Here is a 24,506-nt window from a genome sequence, read left to right as displayed (position 1 = left end):
AACCCGCTCACTATAGTTACCAACGGCCGCCCCGGCGAAGGCGAGAGTTATCGCGATAACTGGCCTCAGTCCCCGCCCCCTCCCTCATCTCCCAACCGGTAACCCAATTCCATCGACCCAGTGATTGAAAGTAGAGTCTGAGGCAGTGGAACAGCCCGGGGGTTAACAGAGACTGACTGGCGAACAAAGATGTCCAGGGCCGCGGCTGAGCTGGAGTGAGTGAGGTGGCAGCAGCCCAGCCGACAGAGGGAGAGAGGGAACGCTCGAGCCCTCTCTTCATCTTCAAACTCTTCGAGGCGAGTTCGGGGGTGGTTAGCTGGAGTCGACATAAATGGGTGAGTGCGGCATCCGGAGAGTTAACCGGCTGGGCTGGGCTGAGCTGAGCTGGCTGGGCGGGGATGCTTGGCTGTGATCTCGCAACTCTGCCGGGCTCCCACACTTGGCTTCCTCCCATCGCATTAAAGCGGTCTCGTCTGCTCTGATCCTGTAAGCGGTGGCGGCGGCGGCGCCGGCAGCAGTAGTAGCAGCAGCGCCCGTGTCCCCCGCCCCCCGCCTGACACGTTTACAGCGGCTGAGTAAGCTCCTTCCTCCACCAGCTGCACCGTTGCTGCAGCTGATGGAGCTGCATCCTCCGCGCTCAACTTACTGGGTAATTGGGTATCCGGGAGGGAAGCAGACGAGACGTCTCCGTCTCCCCCTAATCGGATAGGCGAGGGTCACAACCGCCCCCCCCCCCCCCCCCCGAGATGGGCGTGGATGTGTGTGTATCCCATTAAAGGCTGCAGGCACGGGATAGTCCCAGGCTTTGGTGCAACAAATTGACTATTAAATTCAACGGTATAACTAAGAAACTGTTTTTCCGGTTTAAATTCATTTTGTACGACCCCGTCGTGATTTGTGCGGTGTCATTCTCCCTTTCCACCCGCTTCCCCTTGCTGGCTTCATGTTTTTCTTTTGCATGATGAACATTTTCCCCTCGCATTCTGGAGGAAGCCTTGTAACCGTTATAACTATCGGGTGATGTATCTGTGCCAGGCCGTGCCTTGGTTCTGGTACAGAGCAGAGTTGAATAAATTAGATCAAGATTGACTTAGCCTCTTAACCCTAGAGTACCCAGTGCCAAGTTAAATAACATCAAAGGAGGAAACAATTTTGGTATTTTAAATAAATCTACCCATTGCTACCTACTTATAAAATATGGATGGTTCAGAGTAGAATTTAAGTAACGAAATAAGGGAAACAAAGAGAGAGACTAGTAACTAACTTAAAAGCAAATCCAGAAATATTCTATAGGCATATAAATAGTAAGAAAGTGGGATTGATTAGGGACCAATAAGACATAGGAGCAGAATTAGGCCACTCGGCTCATCGAGTCTGCTCTGCCATTCGATCATGGCTGATATTTTTCTCATCCCCATTCTCCTGCCTTTTTCTCCATAACCCCTGATCCCCTTAAAGACACTCAATGACCTGGCCTTCACAACCTTCTGCAGCAAAGAGTTCCACAGATTCACCACTCTGGCTGAAGAAATTCCTCCTCATCTCTGTTTTAAAGGATCATCCCTTTAGTCTGAGGTTGTGCCCTCCGGTTCTAGTTTTTCCAGCTAGTGGAACATTCTCTCCACATCCATTCTATCTAGGCCTTGCAGTATCCTGTAAGTGGATTTGCATATAGAGGCAGGGGCATTACTGAGGTATTAAATTAATACTTTGAATATCTCTTTACCGTGGAAGAAGATGCTGCTCGGGTCATGGTGAAAGAGGAGGTAATTCAGACACTTGAAGCCCAACCCAGATAAGGAGGTATTGGACAGGTTACCTGTACTTAAAACTGACAAGGTGTCAGGATTAGATGAGATGTATCCAAGGATGCTGAAGGAAGTGAGAGTGGAAATTAAGTAAGCACTCTAAACTTCCTTACGGAGGACTGGATAGTTGCAAATATTACACCCTTGTTCTCGAAACTATATAAAGGTACGCCCAGGAGCTACAGGCCAGTCAGTTAAACCTCAGTGCTGGAGAAGCTTTTAGAAACACTGATTCTGGACAAAATTAATAGTCACCTGGGCAAATGTGGGTTAAATAAGGAAAGCCAGTACAGAGCTAAGGGTGAATCACGTTTAACTAACTTGCTTGAGTGTTTTTGAAGAATAACAGAGGATTGACGAGAACATGAACTTCCAAAAGACATTTGATAAAGTGCTGCACAACAGGCTTGTGAACAAAATTAGCTGAATGACAGGAAGTAGTGTTGAATAGGTTTATTGGACTGGAAGAAAGTTTATAATGGAATTTCCCAGGAAAGGTGTTGGACCTCTGTTCCTTCTGATGCATATTAATGACCTAAACCTTGGTATATGGGTCACAACGTCAAACTTTGAGTAATATGAAACTTGGAAGTATTGTGAACAATGGGGAAGATAATGCAGAATTTTAAAAGGACGTAGAATGGTAGAGTGGCAAGATAGGTGGTAGACTAAATTTAGTGAAGTGATTCAGCTTGGTCGGAAGAATGCAGAATCACAATATAAAATAAGGGTGCAATTCTAAAGGGACCACAGGAGCAGATGTTTAGACAAAATCCTATTGAACTCAATATTAGCTTTGTTTAGCTGAGTTTTAACGGCATTTTCTGTTTTTATTGTTGAAACGGGTGGACGTGGGTGTATGTGTGCATAAATTATTGAAATTTATGTACACTCATGGGCCAGGTTGAAGGCACAGTTAAGAAAGCATACAGTTTCCTGGACTTTATAGCTAGGGGAATAGAAGCAAACAAGTTGTGTTAAACCTGTATAAAACACTGGTTCGACTTCAATTGAAGTACTGTATTGCATCCTAGGAACCAGGCTTTAGGAAGAATGTCAAGATGTTTAGAAAGGGTGCAGATCAGATTCAAGAGAATAGTTCCAAAGATGAGAAATTTCAGTTACGTAGATAGATTGAGGAAGTTGGGACTGTTTTTCTTGGGGAAGAGAAGTGTGAGTGGAGATTTGATAAAGGTATTAAAATCATTAGGGGTCTGGTCAGAGTCAATAAAGAAAATAACTTCCACCAGGGAATAATCTAAAATGAAAGGGCACAGATTTAAGATAATTGACTTGCGACATGATTAATTGCGACATGAGGAAAAACGTTTCATGCAGCAGATGGTTAGGATCTGGAATACACTACCTGAGAAATGTGGAGGTAGGGTCAGTTGAGGCTTTCAGAAGGGAATTGGATCATTATCTGAAATGGAAAAATTGTCTGGGCTTTTGGGGGAAAAGGCAGGGGAATGGCACTATGTGGATTGCTCCTTCAGAGGACCAGCACAGGCATACCAAATGGCTTTCTTCTGTGCCATAACTATTCTGTGATTCTAGGATATATGGCTCAGAAGCAGGCACTGAACTGACCAGTTCAGGACAGTTTTCATATTTCATTGACCCTCTTCCTGTCTTTTCTCATCTAAATGTATCATTGTGACAATCTGCTGTATTCCCACACCCTCAATGCTTGTCCACTTTCCCTTTAAACGCGCTAATCCTATTTGCAACAATCATTCCTTGTGGTAGTGAGTTCCATATTCGCACCACTCTGAGTGAGTTCCCTGGTGGATTTCTTGGTGACGATCTTATATTGATGGCTTTTAGTTATACTTTTCCCAAGAAGAAGAAACATTCTCTCTGCATTTCTACTTGTGGAATTGACCAGCACTCTATGCTACTCGAGTATTGTTGAAAAAAGAGACATGTTGAAGCTTTTCAACATGTCTCTTTTGTGTCAGACAACTGATTGGAATGAAAATGCGAAACGATTTGCACCCCATCTCCCATAAAGTTGTATTTGTTTGCTTTCCAATTTAGATTTCATTGTTGTAATTTAGTTCTGTACTATCATGACTATTTCCATGCTACTTCTTGGCTTATTTGTTTTAATACAGCTGATTGGAATGAAAATGCACCCCTACTCCCAAAAAGTTTTATTTATTTCCAATAAAAAAAAAGATTCCAACTTGTTGATTTTCTTAAACGCAAGAATGTTTTTTACTGAAGTTAAATGACTCCAGCAAGAGCTGCTGATAGTTGTCTTGCATTTCGGCTTTTTGCATCACTAAGTTTGTTAGACCAGGTATTCCATATTCTTTCCAATTTCTTATTCTTGATGTTGAGCCAAATGCAAATTTTGTGTCACTGTATTAAAGGAATTTTATCCATATGGGAAGAAAGATCCCACAAATCAGTTAAGGGGAAAATGCTACCTCTTGCACAGTCTACCATTTGCCGTTCCATATATGGCGACGTACCTATCAGTTAAGAGAGCAAATCTCTGTCTTCTTTGATATTAAGAGTATAAAAGATTTCTGAGTGCTCAATAGCTCAAGTGAATTGCTTTTTTTCCTGATATACATTCGCTGCAATACATTCTTGGCCTTGATACTTCTATATTTCTTCATATGGGTCGATTCATGAAGCTAAAACAAACTTATAGCTCTGACTTGATTATAGAATGATGTGGAGATGCCGGCGTTGGACTGGGGTAAACACAGTAAGAAGTTTAACAACACCAGGTTAAAGTCCAACAGGTTTATTTGGTAGCAAAAGCCACACAAGCTTTCGGAGCTCTAAGCCCCTTCTTCAGGTGAGTGGGAATTCTGTTCACAAACAGAGCATATAAAGACACAAACTCAATTTACATGAATAATGGTTGGAATGCGAATACTTACAACTAATCAAGTCTTTAAGAAACAAAACAATGTGAGTGGAGAGAGCATCAAGACAGGCTAAAAAGATGTGTATTGTCTCCAGACAAGACAGCCAGCGAAACTCCGCAGGTCCACGCAACTGTGGAGGCTACAAATAGTGTGACATGAACCCAATACCACAGTTGCGTGGACCTGCAGAGCCCCACCGGCCGTCCTGTCTGGAGACAACACACATCCCCCTAGCCTGTCTTGATGCTCCCTCCACCCACATCGTCCTGCCTCCCAAAGACCCGACCAGCTGCAAGCACTCGCATTCCAACCACCACCCATGCAAACTGAGTCCGTGTCTCCACATGCTCCGTTTGTGAACAGAACCCCCACCCACCCGAAGAAGGGGCCTAGAGCCCCGAAAGCCCGTGTGGCCCCCGCCACCAAACAAACCTGCTGGACTTCAACCTGGCGCTGCCAAACCTCCCACCGTGTCCACCCCAGTCCAACGCCGGCATCTCCACATCGACACAAATATCAAACATGCCTACTGCTCTATTGCCCTCCCACACTTTGGCAAATAGATCACAAGGCTGTGCTCCTGCTCCCGGCTTACAAGCAAAAACAAATGGGAGAATCCGTCAAAATAAGTTGGACAGTGTTGGTCTGAGGAATCGGATTATCTCCTACAGGACTGCTTAGAGTCTGTATTTAAAAACTCTGCAACCAGCCTGAATGAGTACGCCAGTTGTTGATTATAGAAACCCTACAGTGCAGAAACAGGCCATTCAGTCCATCGAGTCTGCACCGACCACAATCCCACCCAGGCCCCCCCATATTCCTACACATTTTACCTGCCAATCCCTCTAACCTACACATCTCAGGACACTAAGGGGCAATTTTAGCATGGCCAATCAACCTAACCCGCACATCTTTGGACCGTGGGAGGAAACCGGAGCACCCGGAGGAAACCCACACAGACACGAGGAGAATGTGCAAACTCCACACAGACAGTGACCCAAGCCGGGAATCGAACCCAGGTCTGTGGAGCTGTGAAGCAGCAGTGCTAACCACTGTGCCACCGTGCCGCAATGGATTCTCTATTTATTTTATTTCACTAAATACTTTTACTAATGTATTATCGGTGTACTTCTTTGATCAGTTCCTATGTTTTTCAAAATTTATTTATATATTTGTCTCTAAACATTTCAACTCCACTGTTTTTATAATAGAACACATAGCTATTTCCCAAATGAGTTCACTTTCTTAGTCTCAAAACACATTTTGCGATTTCATTCCAGTTGTTGATTACTTTCTGAAGGAATGCTTTTTTTAAATGTCCCTTCTGAGCCTATGCTTTCTTATTCAAACACCTAGAACATTTGAAAATAATGTTTATAGATAATAAAGGTTAACAGGCTTGTTAATATAGTAAACTTGTTGTAATAGGAGCAGGGGAGAGCCCATAGAACCATAGAAAATTACAGCTCAGAAACAGGCCTTTTGGCCCTTCTTGCCTGTGCCGAACCATTTTATGCCTAGTCCCACTGACCTGCACTTGGACCATATCCCTCCACACCCCTCTCATCCATGAACCCGTCCAAGTTTTTCTTAAATGTTAAAAGCATTTACCACTTTATCCGGCAGCTCATTCCACACTCCCACCACTCTCTGCGTGAAGAAGCCCCCCTAATATTCCCTTTAAACTTTTCTCCTTTCACCCTTAACCCATGCCCTCTGGTTTTTTTCTCCCCGAGCCTCAGCGGAAAAAGCCTGCTTGCATTCACTCTATCTATACCCATCAAAATCTTATACACCTCTATCAAATCTCCCCTCAATCTTCTACGCTCCAGGGAATAAAGTCCCAACCTATTCAATCTCTCTCTGTAACTCAGCTTCTCAAGTCCCGGCAACATCCTTGTGAATCTTCTCTGCACTCTTTCAATCTTATTTACATCCTTCCTGTAACTAGGTGACCAAAACTGTACACAATACTCCAAATTCGGCCTCACCAATGCCTTATATAACCTTACCATAACACTCCAACTTTTATACTCGATACTCCAATTTATAAAGGCCAATGTACCAAAGGCACTCTTTACGACCCTATCCACCTGTGACGTCACTTTTAGGGAACTCTGTACCTGTATTCCCAGATCCCTCTGTTCAACTGCACTCTTCAGAGTCCTACCATTTACCCTGTACGTTCTTCTTTGGTTCAAAACCAAAGTAGAATGCGCAAGATTATTCGAAAATACAATAATTAACTAAATTTACAAACATTTGATATGTATGGCAGAGAAACTGGAATGCCCAGTTTATTTAGTTTTCATTAAATCGATCACAATCAAGCACCAAGACCTGGCTTGGCTGGTGGTGAGAAGGGCACTCCCCGTCAGATCCTTTATGCACGCTCGAGGTCTCAACATCACCGCATGCTGCCCTCGAAGCGGCTGCGGGGGTGATGAGATGGTCGCACACCACCTTGTGGAATGTGCCTTTGCAAAGAAGGTCTGGAGTGAGAGGCAGTGGTATTTGTCGAGGTTTGTCCCGAGCAGCTCGGTGACGCAGGACTCTGTGCTCTAGGGGCTGGTTCCAGGGACGAATATCAACTGCTGCTGGAGGGTCATCAACTTGGTGAAGGACGCACTTTGGTCCACCCGTAACTTGCTGATCTTTCAGTTGAAAGATTTGTCCTCGACCAAGTGTTGCAGACTGGCACATTCCAAGGTCCAGGACTACATGCTGAGGGACGCGCTCAAGCTTGGGGCAGCCGCCCCAAAGGCACAATGGGGAAAAGCCACCGTGTAAAGCCTTTCAACCGAGGCAGACCGAGGGCCCGGTAACTGCAGAATACCCTCGGCCTGCGTAACTGTGTGCTAAGCTGAAAAATAACAGCACACAGTAAACTCTGATGTATGTACATAGTTTTAAGTTTTGAAATGTAATGTTGTGTAAATAAGTATCGTATAGTATTGTAAAAATGACTTTTTTTTGCACTTCGTAATTATTGGATATGTTGTTTTGCAACGGTTTATTTGAGAGTTTTTTTATGAATAAAGTATATTTTTGAAATAAAAAAAAAGTTTCGGTGGAAATTTAAACCAGTATGTTATACTGTTGTTGCTCTTCTTGTATTTGTGAACACTTATTTCACTGACAGGCATTGATCAGCTTACCTTTTTGCAATGGTTAGACCCACAGTATGCTGCCTACCAATGCATCATAAAGGAAACTGTAATAACTGTCACATTTGCAAAGTAGCTGGCTAACCTCAGGCTGCACCACTTAACAGAGATGTGAGCGTCAAGCCATGCGATGCAGGATTGTTTTAAATGTTTTCTCACAGTTTGCTGATATTTTTCCAAAGGTCTCTAGCAAGTATTATGCAGCTTTTCTATTAGATGTTTTGTGACGGGTATGTCTGAAATAAGGAAACTGTAGAACTAGAAACTTCTCTTGCTTTCCTGTCCCTGGCCTATTTCTGCAGAAACAAACTTTTATCCTGTTGCAACAATTGTATCTGTTTCCCAGACAGTTTAAAACTCCTACTGTTACATTTTTATCCCACTTCTCTTGATGTCAGCTTCGTGGTTTGGGTGAAATTGTGAATTCAATACTAACTACATTGTTAGCTGTGGCAATGCTCCATCATTTGGCAAGTTTTTGCAACCAGCTCTGGATCGGGCTGAAGAAAAATGGTACGAGATGCCTTGGAAAAAGAAAATATATTGCTTTATTTTGGTTTTGACATCTCAGGAGATATAAATATAATGTAGTGTTGGGTTTGCCACTTCTGATTGGATATATTCTGGGAAGTCTAATCACATCCACACCCACATCCAGCTGCCCAATCCCCTCACTCTTACCACAGGTGTCCCAACCTGCCCATCATTCTGTACATTCCAGAATTGGAAAATGAACTGATTCAACTGACAGTTAAGAATCATCCAACTTCTCTTCCAGCCCCACCCCCCCCTTCTCCACCCCACCCCACCATATTCCCAATATTGGTATAGCTAATAAACAAAAGTGTTCAGAGCAAATTTGGAAATAACATTTTTTAATACCCTTGATTTCTTTTCTGGGGTGTTTGCAGCTGCGTTCATACCTGGTAACTCCATGAAAAGTACAATCTTATAAAGATTTTCGAATCGAACCCTTCTGTGCAGGAGGGGGCCATTTGGTCCATCAAGCCTGCACCGACAACAATCCCAGCCAGGTCCTATCCCCCGTAACGCCACGTATTTACCCTGCTAGTCTCCATGACACTAAGGGGCAATTTAGCATAACCAATCAACCTAACCCGCGTTATCTTTGGACTGTGGGAGGAAACTGGAGCACCCAAAGGAAATCCAAGCAGACATGGCGAATGTGCAAACTTCACACAGACAGCGACACGAGGCTGGAATCGAACCTGGGTCCCTGGTGCTGTGAGGCAGCAGTGCTAACCACTGTAGGTTTAGGAGGCTACTTGGAGGAATTGGATACACTTTAACCTACCTGGGATTAACTTTAATAGAGTGCATCTGGCTAATTTCCCATGCTGCAAATTTACATACACTTAGCTCTTCCCCCAGTGAATGTGCATTTGAGCTAGGCTTTGTACGTGAAGCGCTGTCTTTATTGGAAACAATACCACAGCTGAGTCTTGACTGCAGCATGAGATCCATCAGTCTGGATTCAACCCAGGCTCCCAGATACTTGTGTTCTAGGGAGAGAGGGGGTTTGATACTTTTTTGAAGAAAAGTATTTTGTTTTGATGTGAGGCTGCTTATTCACCAACATTTACACGAGATCTCAAGTCGGTTGAACATAGAACATAGAACAGTACAGCACAGAACAGGCCCTTCAGCCCACGATGTTATGCCGAGCTTTATCTGAAACCAAGATCAAGCTATCCCACTCCCTATCATCCTGGTGTGCTCCATGTGCCTATCCAATAACCGCTTAAATGTTCCTAAAGTGTCTGACTCCACTATCACTGCAGGCAGTCCATTCCACACCCCAACCACTCTCTGCATAAAGAACCTACCTCTGATATCCTTCCTATATCTCCCACCACGAACCCTATAGTTATGCCCCCTTGTAATAGCTCCATCCACCCGAGGAAATAGTCTTTGAACATTCACTCTATCTATCCCCTTCATCATTTTATAAACCTCTATTAAGTCTCCCCTCAGCCTCCTCCGCTCCAGAGAGAACAGCCCTAGCTCCCTCAACCTTTCCTCATACAAGTAGGAAATATGAATACTGGTTAATGTTGGGGTTTGGACCCATAATGTTATGCAAAAAGATTCTTCACTGAATCAGCATATATCTAGTTTACTATATGCTGTGTCAGTACTTTTCTGTAAAATGACATTGTCATGTTTTAAAGCCCTTGCTTGATTTGTGGAATGAGAATGAATATTTAGCTGTTAAAATAATTAAAGCAGAATGTAACACTTTAATTTCTTTGTTCATGGACAGTTGTGGAACTGTGAAATGCAATATATTAGATTTTAACTTCTGGTTTGAATCCAGCCTAGATGAAGTGTAAAATCCAAAGAGAAGTGGTTTTGATTTCAAATTCTATTCTGTTTGTGTTGAATGCTACATTAACTCTCTCTTAGAAATGTGAGATATGGAAATGAAGTTATCCAAACAAAAAAGCTTTATTGTTTCTAACCTTTGCTGAAGCTTACTGAAGACCTGAAGTGGGATGGTTTCCCTTTTCTGATGCTAACACATGCATTGAACATGAGTCGAAACAAAGTGGGGGTGGAGGGGCTGTGAATTGAGAGAAAATCCATGTGTAGTGGTCTGGGTGGCAGCAGGACAATATGGGATGAATGCCACAAGGAAATTTGAAGGGTTGAGTGATTGTGCTGACAGTGTTTGCAAAGAAGATCTGCAATTTTGATTTTGCCAAAATAGGTACAGATTGGAGGACAACATATTCTTTTTGGAGGGGAATTGGCATGCAGTTCAGATCTCTTAACTGATCATTTTGTGGCATGCTAAATAGTAAGAAATTCTTTGGAGAGCATCTTGTAAGAAGCCTTTGTTAGGAATGGGTTAACTGAAACCTTCCACTTTAGGCTTAATTTGTATGTTAATTGTTTAATAGCACTCACTGGAATATATAAAGGGGTGGCGCTGGGTGGAGATGTGTATGTGGAGTTGAGTAAGAAATTAAAGGGAGTTTACGAAGAAGCAGGACTTGTGTTTCCTTTACTGGACTGCACCTGAGAGGCTCAAACAGTCTTAAATTATTTATGTTACCAATATGACCATTTGGAAATTCAGTAAGTGAAGAAATTTGCTGTATGCTTTAAGTTTCTTAATTTTCTTTCCAGTGGAAGCGATTGTTGAGTTCCCTTATGAAGCTCAACATGAAGATGAGCTGACGATTTCTGTAGGAGATGTTGTATCTAATATCAAGAAAGAAGATGGAGGATGGTGGGAGGGTGAACTTGATGGCAGAAGAGGTTTGTTCCCTGACAACTTTGTAAGAGTGAGTATAATATGGTTTCAGTTACTATCATTTATGCAATATTTGGTGTTGGCAGGCATCAATAGTGGAGTTTTTATTTGCAAGAGAAAGCTTGTGTAGTCTCTTCTGTTTACAGAAGTATTTTGGCAAAGAAGGTTTTAGCAACCCGATCAAGATCTAGTATCAAAGCCAGTCTTCTGTCCCCATAGTAAAGACTTTGTTGCATTTGCTGCTCCCTTTTTTTTAAACCAAGTACTTGTATTGTTAACAAATGTGTCCAAGTTCAGTTGTTAACGTTTTTTCATCCAGAAGTTTCAAGAATCTCCCAATTCTCAAAATAATCGGAACTGGATAAGATTAAGATTTTTCGAACCTAATTTTACTGATCATGCAGTGGCTTATAAAAGCAATCTTAAGTTGCTAACCAAAAGGGATTTTTGGTAAGCGATGTGTTTGTCAACCTTTTTGGAGGATGCAGTTTAAATCTAATGAAGGGAAATCTCCCTCTCACTCAGACTTGCTACTTCCTCCGTTCCAAGTTACAAAAATAAATTGTTTTGACAATCCCAAGTTTTCGTAGTATAACAGAGTCAAATGCACAAAACTGCAGCCACATTCATTGTGCTGTTTTTTTTAGACCAAGTTTACTAAACTGCACTATTTCAAGTCTATGCACTTCTCCAAAATTTATGCATGTTCTTACATATATTGCTAACTTGTATGTGACTTTTGGGGCTACCAGTTGCACCAGGAAGATTTATTTAAGTAATGCTTCTTAACCTCTGAGCAGCAGCTAACTGCTAACATCTGCACTGCTGAAGAAAGCAGGAAGCTGTGGTAAATAATTATTTGCTTGGTTGATTTTATCTTTGAAAATGAAATAAGTTGGTAGCATAATAAAGCATTCTATTTCAGCAGCTACTGTCATCAAGCATATCTCAGGTTGTCATCATCTTGGATTAGTAAAACATATTTTTGTGAACCTTCAAAGTAAATATATATAAGCTCATTACAGACAAAAATGCTTCCTGCTTGTTGACTTTTAATAGGTGAACAAGGATTATTCATGTTTTGTACAAAAAATGTTTTTATATATAAATGCACCACTAAGCTATAAAAATGAGAAGGAGCATGTTTAACTATTAATTTCAGCTAATCTTAAATTGGGTCAGTGATGGGCATGCTGAAGTTGGTTTCAGTGTCCCTGGGTCAGGGAAGGAGCAATTCTGTGCTGTAAGGTTTTGTTCTTAGCTATTCTGTGTCCTATGCTGAAAAGTACACATAACAGTTGATGGACTACCTTTCCTCTGCCACTCTGCATGCAGGAGGCATGAAATGATGCAAAATATGTTAGATTGGAATATTTGGTATGAAATGTTGAGTCACTGCATTCTTCAAGATTGATTGCATAATTTTTATGATGCTACTTCTCAAATACACCCTTCAATGATCAGCACAGATGGAAAAAGGAAGGTCTGATTTTGGAGGATCTAATAATTAGCCCATTTGAGAGTATCCTCCGAATATAACTTTGGATCAGGTGTAGTTAGGGCTATTAAATTTGTCTTCAGTTGTTTTATGAAATATGTTGACAACAGACAGAAAATAAAATAAAAGATAATGTAACTTTGAGCCCTTGCAATAATGTTCTGATAGATGCAAATTATTTAATAATTGAGGAGAGTAAAGATTGATTTTTTTTTCGAATGTTACATATGCCAACTGGCTATGTTTGGTTATGCCTTGTCTTTATGCAGTTATCTAATATCCATTGTGAAGATATTACAAAATTTCTCTGCAGGAAAAATCTGGGATAGTTCGTAAGTTATTGTGTTCTGGTCATTTTGAGCACTGTTGCTAACACTTCTGACACAACTTATGTTCCACACATCTATTGCACTGATGTTTATACTGACATTTTGTACTAAAATCCAATTTTCTGCACATTTATGCCAATTTCTCCATACATAGTTATTTGAAGGTATTGATGGTTTTCCATCTTCGCAGTCTTTTTCAAAAAGAAAAATTGCGTCAATATATTTGAATCCTTAACCACTTACCAGCTAGTTAATATTTTAAAAATCAACTCTAAAGTCCTTTTGCTTGTCAGATATCCTACCAACTCAGATATGTGACCTTTATGTATTCTGGGAGTACATGAATTGGTGCGAGTGAGTGCACACTTTCCTGTGAGTTAATATACCTCTTGCAGCCAGGTGGACTATCCACTGGCTAGCTTGGTGGTGAATACCTATTGGATTGTTTTCCTCCTCTGTCTTGCCTTTGGGAGACCGCAACAAGTTGCATTTATATAGCTTCTTTGATATAGAAACAAAACTCTCCAGGTACTTCAGGATACTGTGGCAAAGCAGCTGTGATTGCAGGGATGATCAAAAAGGTGATTTTTAAAAAGTTTTTCAGAGGAGAGGAATGTAGAAAGGAGGGAATTCTAGAACTTGGGCCTAGGTACCTGAACTTGGGGTTCAGGGATGAGCGCATGCAAGAAAATGGTGTTGTGGTCCTGGAGAGTTTTGGGGAATATTTATGGAGGATGTTAGAGATGAGGAGGGATCATCACCCGCAGCAAATACAAGGATAAGAAGTACTTGGAGCTCAGGTCATTGGGGACTGAGGTGACATGCAAGCAGGGTTTATTTGTGGGTAGGACATTAGTATCAAAGGTTTGAAAGTGACAAAGTTTATGGAAGGTGGTGAACAGGAGGCATTGGAGTAATTGAGGAAAGTTAAAACTCCTAATAATAATTTGGTTCGGGTATGTATTTTAAAATTGGAGAAAAATGAAGCAGCTCCAACATACCAACTTGGTGTTTAACTTGACTGCGTACAAGTAACCCATTTGCTGGAATCAGCCAATTCGTTAGTACAGGTGGGTTGGCAATTAAGACAATTTAATCCTTTATTTACATGCAAATGAGGAAATTTTGAAATGAATTTAACCCTTCAGATTTAATTCATCCAGCATGGGTTTCCTATGACTCCAGAAACATGTGGTGCAAAGGTGGGTTTCAGGTGGTGTTTATGGAGGGTGTCTTTAAATTTCATATTGCTTGTGCTCAATAAATACTCAGTTGTTACAGCTGCAGGATTTTTGTCAGCTTTGGTGTTGTCATCAACCCTGAGCTTGCTAACCTATGTTGGCACCTGATCAAAAAAAGTCTTAGTTTTAAAATTCTCATTTGTTTTTAAGTCTCCCAAAGCTTCGCATGTGATCTCCTTCAATCTCAAAACCCTCTGATACCTGTGTTCAGTTAATTCTAACCTCTTAACCATCCCCAATTTTAATTGTTCCATCATTGGCGGCTGTGTCTTTAGCTCCTAGACACACAGCTCCGGAATTCCCTTCCCCTCTCTTTTATCCTTTTGAGGCACTTTTTAAAACCTAGGAGTTTGACAGCTTTCTACCCCTAGTATTGTGTTTAATTTTGATTTATGATGATCATGTGAAGCATGGTGAGACATTGCATTACATTTAAAGGAGCTACATAAAATATAAGTTGTGACCAAATAGATGCCAGGTATATGGGAGGCACCTTGGATGTTTTTGACACTAGAACAGGCAAGGATTACCATCCACAGCAGCAATGATGTGGTGGCATCAGGAGGTGCAAATGAGTGAGATATATGAGAGAGTGACAAACAGAAGACCTGAAGTCCATGTCGTAGACTTGTAGAAAGAGACGTAGTTTATTGAGATTGTCACGCAAGGTAGTTTCAGACATTGCATGCACCAAGAAATTGATCTACCACTTACAGGACCATATGATCTTGCATTGCCAGTGGCTGAGAAGATCACTACTGCCTTCAATTTCTTTGCCTGAATTCTATCCAAGATACGACAATAGACATATCAAGGGGATTGTAGTCTGCTACCCGTAAATGCATAATGTACCTGACCGTTGATGTTTGCCAAGGTTTCCCCTGATAGCAATAGTCCAACTATTGCTATCACATTTAGAATCATAGAATTCTTACAGTGCAGAAGGAGACCATTTGGCCCATCAAGCCTGCACCAACAACAATCCCACCCAGGCCCTAACCCTGTAACTCCATGTATTTACCCTGCTAATCCCCCTGACAGTAAGGGGCAATTTAGCATGGCCAATCCACCTAATCTGTACATCTTTGGAATATGGGAGGAAACTAGAACACCCGGAGGAAACCCATGTAGACATGGGAGAATGTGCAAACGCCACACTGACAGTGACACAAGGCTGGAATTGAACCTGGGTCCCTGGTGCTGTGAGGCAGCAGTGCCAACCACTATGCCACCCATAATGGACAGCACGGTGGCACAAATGAGTGAGGTGTACAAAAAGGTGGGTTTTTCCATAATTGGAAATTATGAAATTACTCCATAATTGCCAGAGCAGCTGAGTGCATTGCTGTGGGGGATGTCCTTGCAGCTGGAAGGATTAAAGATGTGCGGGTTAGGTTGATTGGCCATGCTAAAATTGCCCCTTAGTGTCCTGAGATGCGTAGGTTAGAGGGATTAGCGGGTAAATATGTAGGGATATGGGAGTAGGGCCTGGGTGGGATTGTGGTCGGTGCAGACTCGATGGGCCAAATGGCCTCTTTCTGCACTGTAGGGTTTCTATGATTCTATGATCAGTTCATAATTGCAACTGGAACAAATATAATGAAATTCATTGTCAGCACCAACCCGTAGCTCCTCACCCCTCCACCTTTTGAACTAAGCAGTCAGTGGATCCTGTCATGTATTGATATTCACAGTGAATCAACTGAGGGCTAGTTGGCACTTAGTCCTCAGTGGAAAAGATGAGGGAATGGTGCTAATCAATAGATCTTGCATGATCTTTTTAAACAAGGAAGCCAACAGTTAACACTTTCCATCATTTATGTGCATACCCTTGCACTTCCTGCCATTTATTCATAATGCATCTTTTGTGGTTTCAGCAGTGGCAAGTTGCTCAGAAGCATGCCTTGATTGCTGAGATGTTTTTTCGCCTACAACATTTGAATGTTGAAGAACATGTCTGCTAATGGCTGAGGACAATGCAAGGCGAGAGGTGCAAGGGTATTAATTTGTATTCATTTCCATATCCTCTTTCAGTGCAAAGAGATATAAATGGGTTAAGTGTGTGGGCAACAAGATGGCAATGGCATTATAATATAGGAATCATTCAATCATTTTGATCGAATACAAGATGAGCTGATTTTTTAAGGTGAGCAGCTTGTTCAAAGATTTAGGTGTGTTCGTATAAGGAATGCAATAAGTCGACATGCAGGAACAGGAGGCAATTAGGAAGGCAAATTGTATATGTGCTTTTATTTTAAGAGGTTTGGAGTGCAGGAATAAAAAAGTCTTACTTGATTTATACGGGGTTATGGTGAGAGTATTGTGCAGTTTTGGTCTCCATGCTTAACAATATATACTTATGTTGGTAGTGGTACAGCAAAGTTTCACTAAATTGGTACCAAGTATGAGGAATTTGTCCTATGAGAGGCTGAGCAAATTGTGCTGCTTTTCTCTGGACTTTAGAAGAGTGAGTTGCGATCTAATTGAAACATCAAGATTATGAAGAGCCTTGATAGGGTAGACATTATTTCCACAGGTTGGGGAATCTAAAATGTGGCATACACTCAGGATAAAAGGTTTGTCATTTAGGACTGAGATGAAGGAAAATCGCTTCACTCAAAGGATTGTGAATCTTTGGAATTCTCTGCTCCAGAGGGTTGTGGATGCTTCATCATTGAATATGTTTAAGGCTGAGATAGACAGATATTTGGTGTCTTGGAATCAAGAGACATGGGGAACGGATAGGAATGTGGAGTTGAAGATATCTTGAGCCATGGTAGTATTGAATGATGGAGTAGGTGTGACAATCCATACTGTCCTCCTCCCCCTCCTTGTGTTTGTCATCATTCAAGTTTTAGGCTAACATTGGATCAGTCCTCCCACTCTGTTGCAGACCAGCGTGTTGAAGATAATTGACTCAATAACATTATCTGTCATTCTGCTTAATGCCATAAGAAATGGGAACAGGAATAGACGGTACGCCCCATTGAGCTTGTTCTGCCTTTCAGTAGGACCATAGCTGATCAAACATTTCTCATGTGCCCCTTCCCTGTAACTCTTGATTAAGGTGGCAGGCATTGTTCTGTTGCTGTTCAAAATCTACTGTGGTCATGGACTGCATGACTCATTTGAAAGCCATGCTTGAAGTTCCATGGAAGTATCCACCCTTCTTAATTTTCATAGCTAGCTGTTCCACTAATACACCAGCGTTTTCGTTGGACTTTTCCATCCCCTCCAGTGTTATGGAGTGTGTGTATCCCACACCTGTCATAATAAGGGCACAGAGTACCAGAACAAGGAGGTTATGCTAAACTTGTACAAGACACTAGTTAGACCTCAGCTGGAATATTGGTGAGCGCCACACCATTGGATGATTGTGAACATGTTGGAGAGAGTGCTGAAGAGGTTTGCAAGAATGGTTCCAAGGTTGAGAAACTTCAGTTACGAGGATAGATTGGAGTGGTTGAAACTGTTTTCTCCTTGGAGAGAAGAAGGCTAAGAGGAGATTTTATACAGATGTTTGAAATCATGAGGGTTGTTGGGAAGGAAGTGTTCCTGCTTGTAAAAGGATCAAGAATGAGAGGGCACAGATTTAGTGATTTGCAAAATGGGAAATGCGAGACAAACTCTGGTCTGGCAGCATCTGCAGAGAGAAACAAAGTTAACGTTTCAGATCTAAATGATCCTTCTACGCAACTGAAGCAACGTAGAAATGTACAGAATTATATAGTTGGAAAGGGATGGAGGAGGTGGAGCAGAATAGAAGACCAGGGAAAAGGAGATATGGACAAATTTGTTGTGGAGGATGAGGTATTGTTCTTCTGGTTTGCATTGGGCCTCACTTCCTACTTGCCCTTCCCATGGCATCTTCCACTGCAATCGCAGAAGAAGCAACACCTGCCCCTTTGTCATCTCCCTTTTGGTTGAAGCACCTCTTTCAACTTGGTATACTGTATTCACCGCTCCGATTGCGGTCTCTTCTATACTGGGGAGACTAAATGCAGGTTGGGTGACTGCTTTGCGGAACATCTTTGCTCCGTCCAGAAGCATGATCTTAACCTTCCAGCCACTTGCTATTTCAACGTGGCATCTTGATCTCATGCCCACATGATCGTCCTTGGCCTGCTGCAATACTCCAGTGATTACCCTCCCATCTGTGGTGGGTAAGTTGTTGGAAGGTATTTTCAGAGACAGGATCTGCAGGCATTTAGAGACGCAAGGACTGATTAGGGACAGTCAGTATGGCTTTGAGTGGAAAATCATGTCTTTCAAATTTGATTGCGTTTTTTGAAGGGGTAACCAAGAAGGTAGATGAGGGCAGTACAGTTCATGTTGTCTACATGGACTTTAGCAAGGCTTTTGACAAGGTAGGTTGTTGCATAAGGTTAAATCTCACGGGATCCAGGGTGAGGTATCTAAATGGATACAAAATTGGCTTCTTGACAGAAGCCAGAGGGTGGTTGTAGAGAATTATTTTTCAGGCTGGAGGCCTGTGACCAGCGGTGTGCCTCAGGGATCAGTGCTGGGTCCACTGTTATTTGTCATTTATATTAATGATTTGGATGAGAATATAGGAGGCATGGTTAGTAAGTTTGCAGATGACACCAAGATTGGTGGCATAGTGGACAGTGAAGAAAGTTACCTCCGATTGCAACGGGCTCTTGATCAATTGGGCCAGTGGGCTGACAAATGGCAGATGGAGCTTAATTTAGATAAATGCAAGGTGATGCATTTTGGTAGAAGTTTGAACCAGGGCAGGACTTGCTCAGTTAATGGTAGGGCATTGGGGAGAGTTACAGAACAAAGAGATCTAGGGGTACATGTTCATAGCTCCTTGAAAGTGGAGTCACAGGTGGACTGAGTGGCGAAGGCGGCATTCGGCATGCTTGGTTTAATTGGTCGGAACATTGAATACTGGAGTTGGGACGTCTTGTTGAAGTTGTACAAGACATTGGTAAGGCCACACTTGGAATACTGTGTACAGTTCTGGTTACTCTATTATAGAAAGGATATTATTAAACTAGAAAGAGTGCAAAAGAGATTTACTAGGATGCTAACGGGACTTGATGGTTTGAGTTACAAGGAGAGGCTGGATAGACTGGGACTTTTTTCTCTGGAGCGTAGGGGGTTGAGGGGTGATCTTAAAGGTCTATAAAATAATGAGAGGAATAGATCAGCTAGATAGTCAATATCTTTTCCCAAAGATAGGGGAGTCTAAAACTAGAGGGCATAGGTTTAAGGTGAGAGATACAAAAGTGTCCAGAGGGGCAATTTTTTCACAGGGGGTGGTGAGTGTCTGGAACAAGCTGTCAGAGGTGGTAGTAGAGTACAATTTTGTCTTTTGAAAAGCATTTAGACAGTTACATGGGTAAGATGGGTATAGAGAGATTATGGGCCAAATGCGGGCAATTGGGATTAGCTTGGGGGTTTAAAAAAAAAGGGCAGCATGGACAAGTTGGGCCAAAGGGCCTGTTTCCATGCTGTAAACCGCTGACTCCATGCCCAATGCAATCTGGAAGGGCAATACCTCTTCCCGTTTGAGTTCAACATCTGAAATCTCCAACCTAACTTTCTTGGTGGATCTAGCCAAGTATTTTTGCTAGTTGATGGCTATCTGTCCTGTGATGGTATGTCTCCCAAGAAAAGATGCCCTTTGAGAAATCGTCCTCGTGCAACTCCACTCATTATTTGTTCATGTGATGGTCCTGAAAGAGACAAAGGAGTTTAAAGTTATTGCTGAAAAAGACGTGTTGTCAAAGCTTTTCATCTTGCACTCGTCAAGAAAGATTTTCGAGAATACCAAATTTCAAAGGGAACAACAATTTATACAAGGGTGGCTGTCTGTGTGGAGTTTGTACGTTCTCCCCGTGTCTGTGTGGATTTCCTTCGGGTGCTCTGCTCTGAATTTTGTGAGCATGGGCTTATTGAGTATGGTTCATTGTTGTGAACAGCCAAAGGAACATGCAGTTTGATAGGATCCACCAGTAGTTGGGATGTATGGCCATACCAGTCATCATTCTGGTATTGTGATTCATATGCTATGTTATTCATTTCTTGGGGAGGCAGAATGCTTTTTGGCATGATGGCAGCATCCTGTTAAGTGGAGAATACCACTTCTGTTGCCACTACATAGTAACAACATGAAATGGTTAGCTTGACCTGGTGCTCAAATCTTTGGTATGCTGTTGATGCGTTTCGTCTTGCACTCACCAGGACAGATTTGCAAATCTCAAAGTGAACAACAATTTATGTGGCATGAGAAGAGAGAGTTCTAATTGTTTGTTTGGCTGATTTAGAATCCCTACTGTGTAGAAGGAGGTCATTTGACCCATTGAGCCTGCAACAGTAACCCGCGTATCTTTGGAGTGTGGGAGGAAACCAGAGCACTCGGAGGAAACCCATACAGACACGTGGTCATGTGCAAACTTCACACAGACAGTGACCCGAGGCCGGAATTGAACCTGAGTCCCTGGTGTTGTAAGGCAGAAATGTTAACCATTGTGCCACCATGCTGCCAATGTCGCCATGGAGAATGCAGAGGCTGGTTGAGTATGGTTAGTACTTATTGCGAGCAGTGGAAGAGATGTGCAGTTTGATATGATTTTTGAGACACCCTTCCAGGGTAATGTGAAGTAGACTGAGCACTTTTAAGGGCAGAAAGTGGCACCCTTGAGCCCATTCATGAGTTTGTGTAAGATACGAAGAGCTGATTGGAGTAGCCATTATGCCACAGAATGGCTTTTATGTCCTATTTTGGACCAGTCTTGCATGGTGATCCAATGGCTCATGTCCTATTTGAGGTTGCCTGCCGATGAGGCCAATCTTAGCGCTCATGGAGCTATAGGAGTCACTTACATTGATCAGTAGAGAACCCATTAAAAATTTCTTAACTAGCATTTTGAGGAAAGGGAGCTCGTTTGACTGCTCTATTTCAAAGATGAATTTGAGCACATTATGGATGGAGCCTATTAAAGTGTGTAAGGAAGTTCTTGCATGCAGCTGCAGATTTGAAAATATGCAAGTGATAGGAGGTTGGGGGGGGGGGGTCATCCCATCAAAGATGCATTTCTTGTGGATACCAATAAAGATGTTGGCAAGAAGTAGGCGTAGAGGTGATCCCATGGTAACATCATATATTTGGGCACACATGGTGTCATTAAAACTGAACTCGGCTGCCGGAGTTGCTCAATTCATAAGTTCAACAAATACAGATTCAGACAATGGTCTAGATCAGCGTGATCTAATGACGTGGTGCAAATGTCTATGGCTTCCTTGTGTGGGACATTAGCAATTAGACTAGCAATGTTGAACAAGCACACGGACACAACATTGCCATCAATATGCAAATCCTGTATGGTCTTTGCAAAGGTGAAGGAATCCTTTACCGTGTATGTGGAAAACTTGCTAGTTGTAGCAACTTAACCAACCATTTGACTAATTCATGATGTGCAGAAACAGTGATAGCTAAGTTGGGGTGTGTGTCTTGGGCAGCCCATACATGCTTTATCATAGGATTCATTCTCATGGGCCACTATCTTGCGTACCACAAATCAGCTTGTAATTCTTCCACCAGTCCAAAAGTGTCTTTGTAACTTGCTTTTGAGCAGGGCTGTGTGCTTACAGCAGGCCCAATGGATACAAATTTGGACCTGTCTGTGTACATTAGATGTGGTTCTGCGACAATTGCACATGCTGCGAACAGCGCCAACACCTTGTGTTTGCAAACAGCATGCAGTTGCATTGCACTTTTTCAACTAAACAAGAGCTTGGGTGACAGCCATTCTTCTTTAACTCCCCATGGCAATTCTTTGACCAATCCAAATCAGCCTACCTGGTTTTCATTTAACCAAAAGCTGGGCAGTTAAGTGTTCTCTCTGCATTCTCCACGGCAATGTTTCTACAAATCAGAGTCCATTTGTCAACCAGTCAGCACTTTTTTTTCTTGTGCAGTACAAATTGTTGGTCCCTTTACAATTTGGTATTCTTGTCAGTCTGTTCTGATGTGTACAAGATGAAAAGTTTGACAGTTTTTCTCTTTTCAGCAATACTCTACTGCCAAATAACTACTTGGAAATGAATTAGTTGTGCCAAATACTGATGTTGACACTAAACTGCAGCTTTTTCATAGTTCAGTGTTACGATCCCAGTTGATATAACTGAAGGGGAAGATCCCAGAATGGAACCCTGGTTGAAAAGACTAACTATTATTAGAAAATGTGGAGAAACAGAGTCACAAAACTGCTGATTAGCTTTTAACAACATGGGGGAAAAAACATTTATTAAACATGAAAAGCTTGACAGTACACCTTCACTCAAAAAAAAAAGGTTGCTCTCAAGGCCCATGCAACAAGTCCGAGATGCCTATTGTGAGTCTGCAAATGTCCAAAGAGCATCTGAAACCAAAAGTATAATGTGGCTAAAAGCAGCAAGCTCCAGCCATTTTCCTGGGTTAAACTAAGTGACATTCCTTGACTAGACTAAAATCATTGGGACAAAAATGCTATCATTTATTAAACACTTTTACTATATAGATAGATACTTTACACGTCTGAAGTCAATTGGGGTACTTTAATCAGAAGAAAGGATGTTGAGTTAAATGAGGGGTGATTAAAAGCATGGCCAAAGAAATGGAGGTTCAGGAGGTCCTTAACAGGAGAGAGAATGGGGTTTCCAGAGCATGGAGCCTTGGTGGGCTGCAGGCACGATTGGCCAAAGGAAGGCAGGGATGCCAAAGTCAGAGGGATAGTGAGTTTGTGGATATGGGATTTGAGATTAGAAGAGGTTAGAGATTGGGGGAGGCGATGTCATGAAGGGATTTAAACACAAGGATGAGGAACCAGTGAGGATCAGGGTGATTGGTAATTGTGATTTGAGGGCGTTAGAAGTTTATGGAGTTTGAGGATGAACACAAGGTGCTTCACCTGGAATAGTGCAGGTAATTCTGGTTACAGTGTTGTATTAAAAAAATGCATCAGTGAGCATGTATGACAAGAATATGAGAACAGGGTGATTAGGTTGGGTCTCCTTTTCTCCTGACAAGGCAATGCTGATGAGTGACCTAATGGAGGTCTTTAAAATTGAGACGTTTAGATAGATGGTGAGAATATTTCTAGATGTGGGGTGGAGCATCAATAGAGGTCATCAATATAAGACATTCACCAAGAAGTCAAATGGGAATTCAGAAGAAACAACTTTTCTGCAGGAACTGGTGAGAAAACAGAACTTCCTACTGCCATGGATAGTTTTTAAAGGTGCTTTCACAAAGTTGTCTATGAATAATGTACTTGTAAGTGAGTATGTTTAACAATCATACAATTGTAGAATCCCTCCAGTGCAGAAGAAGACCATTAGTCCCATTGAGTCGGCACCAGCAACAATCCCAATAATCCCATGTTTTCACCCTGTTAAACCCCCTGACGCTGAGGGGCAATTTAGCATGGCCAATCTACTGGAGCAATACCAACAACAAAATCTTTTGTACTTAGAAAGGAAAGGTTAGTTTATTTCACACTATTGCTCTGGAAGTTACTGAAGAAAGGTATGGTCACTAATATACACAAATGAAGATTAGTTATGGATGAAGGTAAAAATTATAAATGTGAATCACTTGCAGTCTCACTTGTTTCCTGCAGGTCTGGTATTTTGTAAATGTTGCATTGTCTGAACTGAAGGTTTTGAGGATGTAGGATTGTCTCTATTTCACGAGTAAGCTTAGTAGATGGAACTGGTTACAGGGAAGAGAGCAGGTTTTTTGATTCTTTGTTTGAGTGGTTCTGTAGGTGTTGCACTTTCAAACCACCCAGTTACATACAATAGACCCCCTGGCTGTGGAAGCCTTTTGTGTTTGTCCATATTGAGAAGCAGTTTTGTTCAAGATGTCTCCTTGTTGTGTTCTCTTTCCCTACGCAGTTTAGAAACATAGAAAATAGAAGCAGACCATCTGCTCTTCGAGCCTGCTTTGCCATTCATTTTGATCCACCTCTCTCAATTTACACCCATTCAAATAATAATCTGCCTTTCTTTTATTGCCAATTAATTGGATAACCTCACATTTATCCACATCATACTGCAAATGCCCACACACTTAGCCTGTCCAAATCATGCTGAAGCACCTCTGCATCCTCCTCACAGCTCACCCTCCCACCCAATTTTGCATCATCTGCAAATTTAGGGATAATACATTTAGTTCCCTCTTCCAAATCATTAATATTGGCAGTCACTGCTTGCCAATTGGAAAAAGACCCACTCATACCAACTCTTTACTTCCTATCTGCTAACCAGCTTTCTATCCATCT

General features: G+C 42.0%; 1 protein-coding gene across 1 annotated transcript in view; it reads left to right on the top strand.

Moving 5' to 3' along the window:
* The first annotated feature begins 52 nt into the window (after nt 1-52).
* Nucleotides 53-24,506, top strand: part of sh3kbp1 (SH3-domain kinase binding protein 1) — a 334,888-nt gene continuing 310,434 nt past the window's right edge. Inside the window, exons 1-2 of the mRNA XM_078232356.1 lie at nt 53-335; nt 11,017-11,174. Coding sequence (XP_078088482.1) covers nt 332-335; nt 11,017-11,174 — 162 coding nt within the window. The 5' untranslated portion in view covers nt 53-331. The remainder of the gene's footprint in view (nt 336-11,016; nt 11,175-24,506) is intronic.

Source organism: Mustelus asterias, chromosome 17 (genome assembly GCF_964213995.1).
Source record: "Mustelus asterias chromosome 17, sMusAst1.hap1.1, whole genome shotgun sequence".
Taxonomy (NCBI): domain Eukaryota; kingdom Metazoa; phylum Chordata; class Chondrichthyes; order Carcharhiniformes; family Triakidae; genus Mustelus; species Mustelus asterias.
Note: the sequence above shows the minus strand (reverse complement) of the source record. Positions and strands in the feature narration are given on the sequence as shown.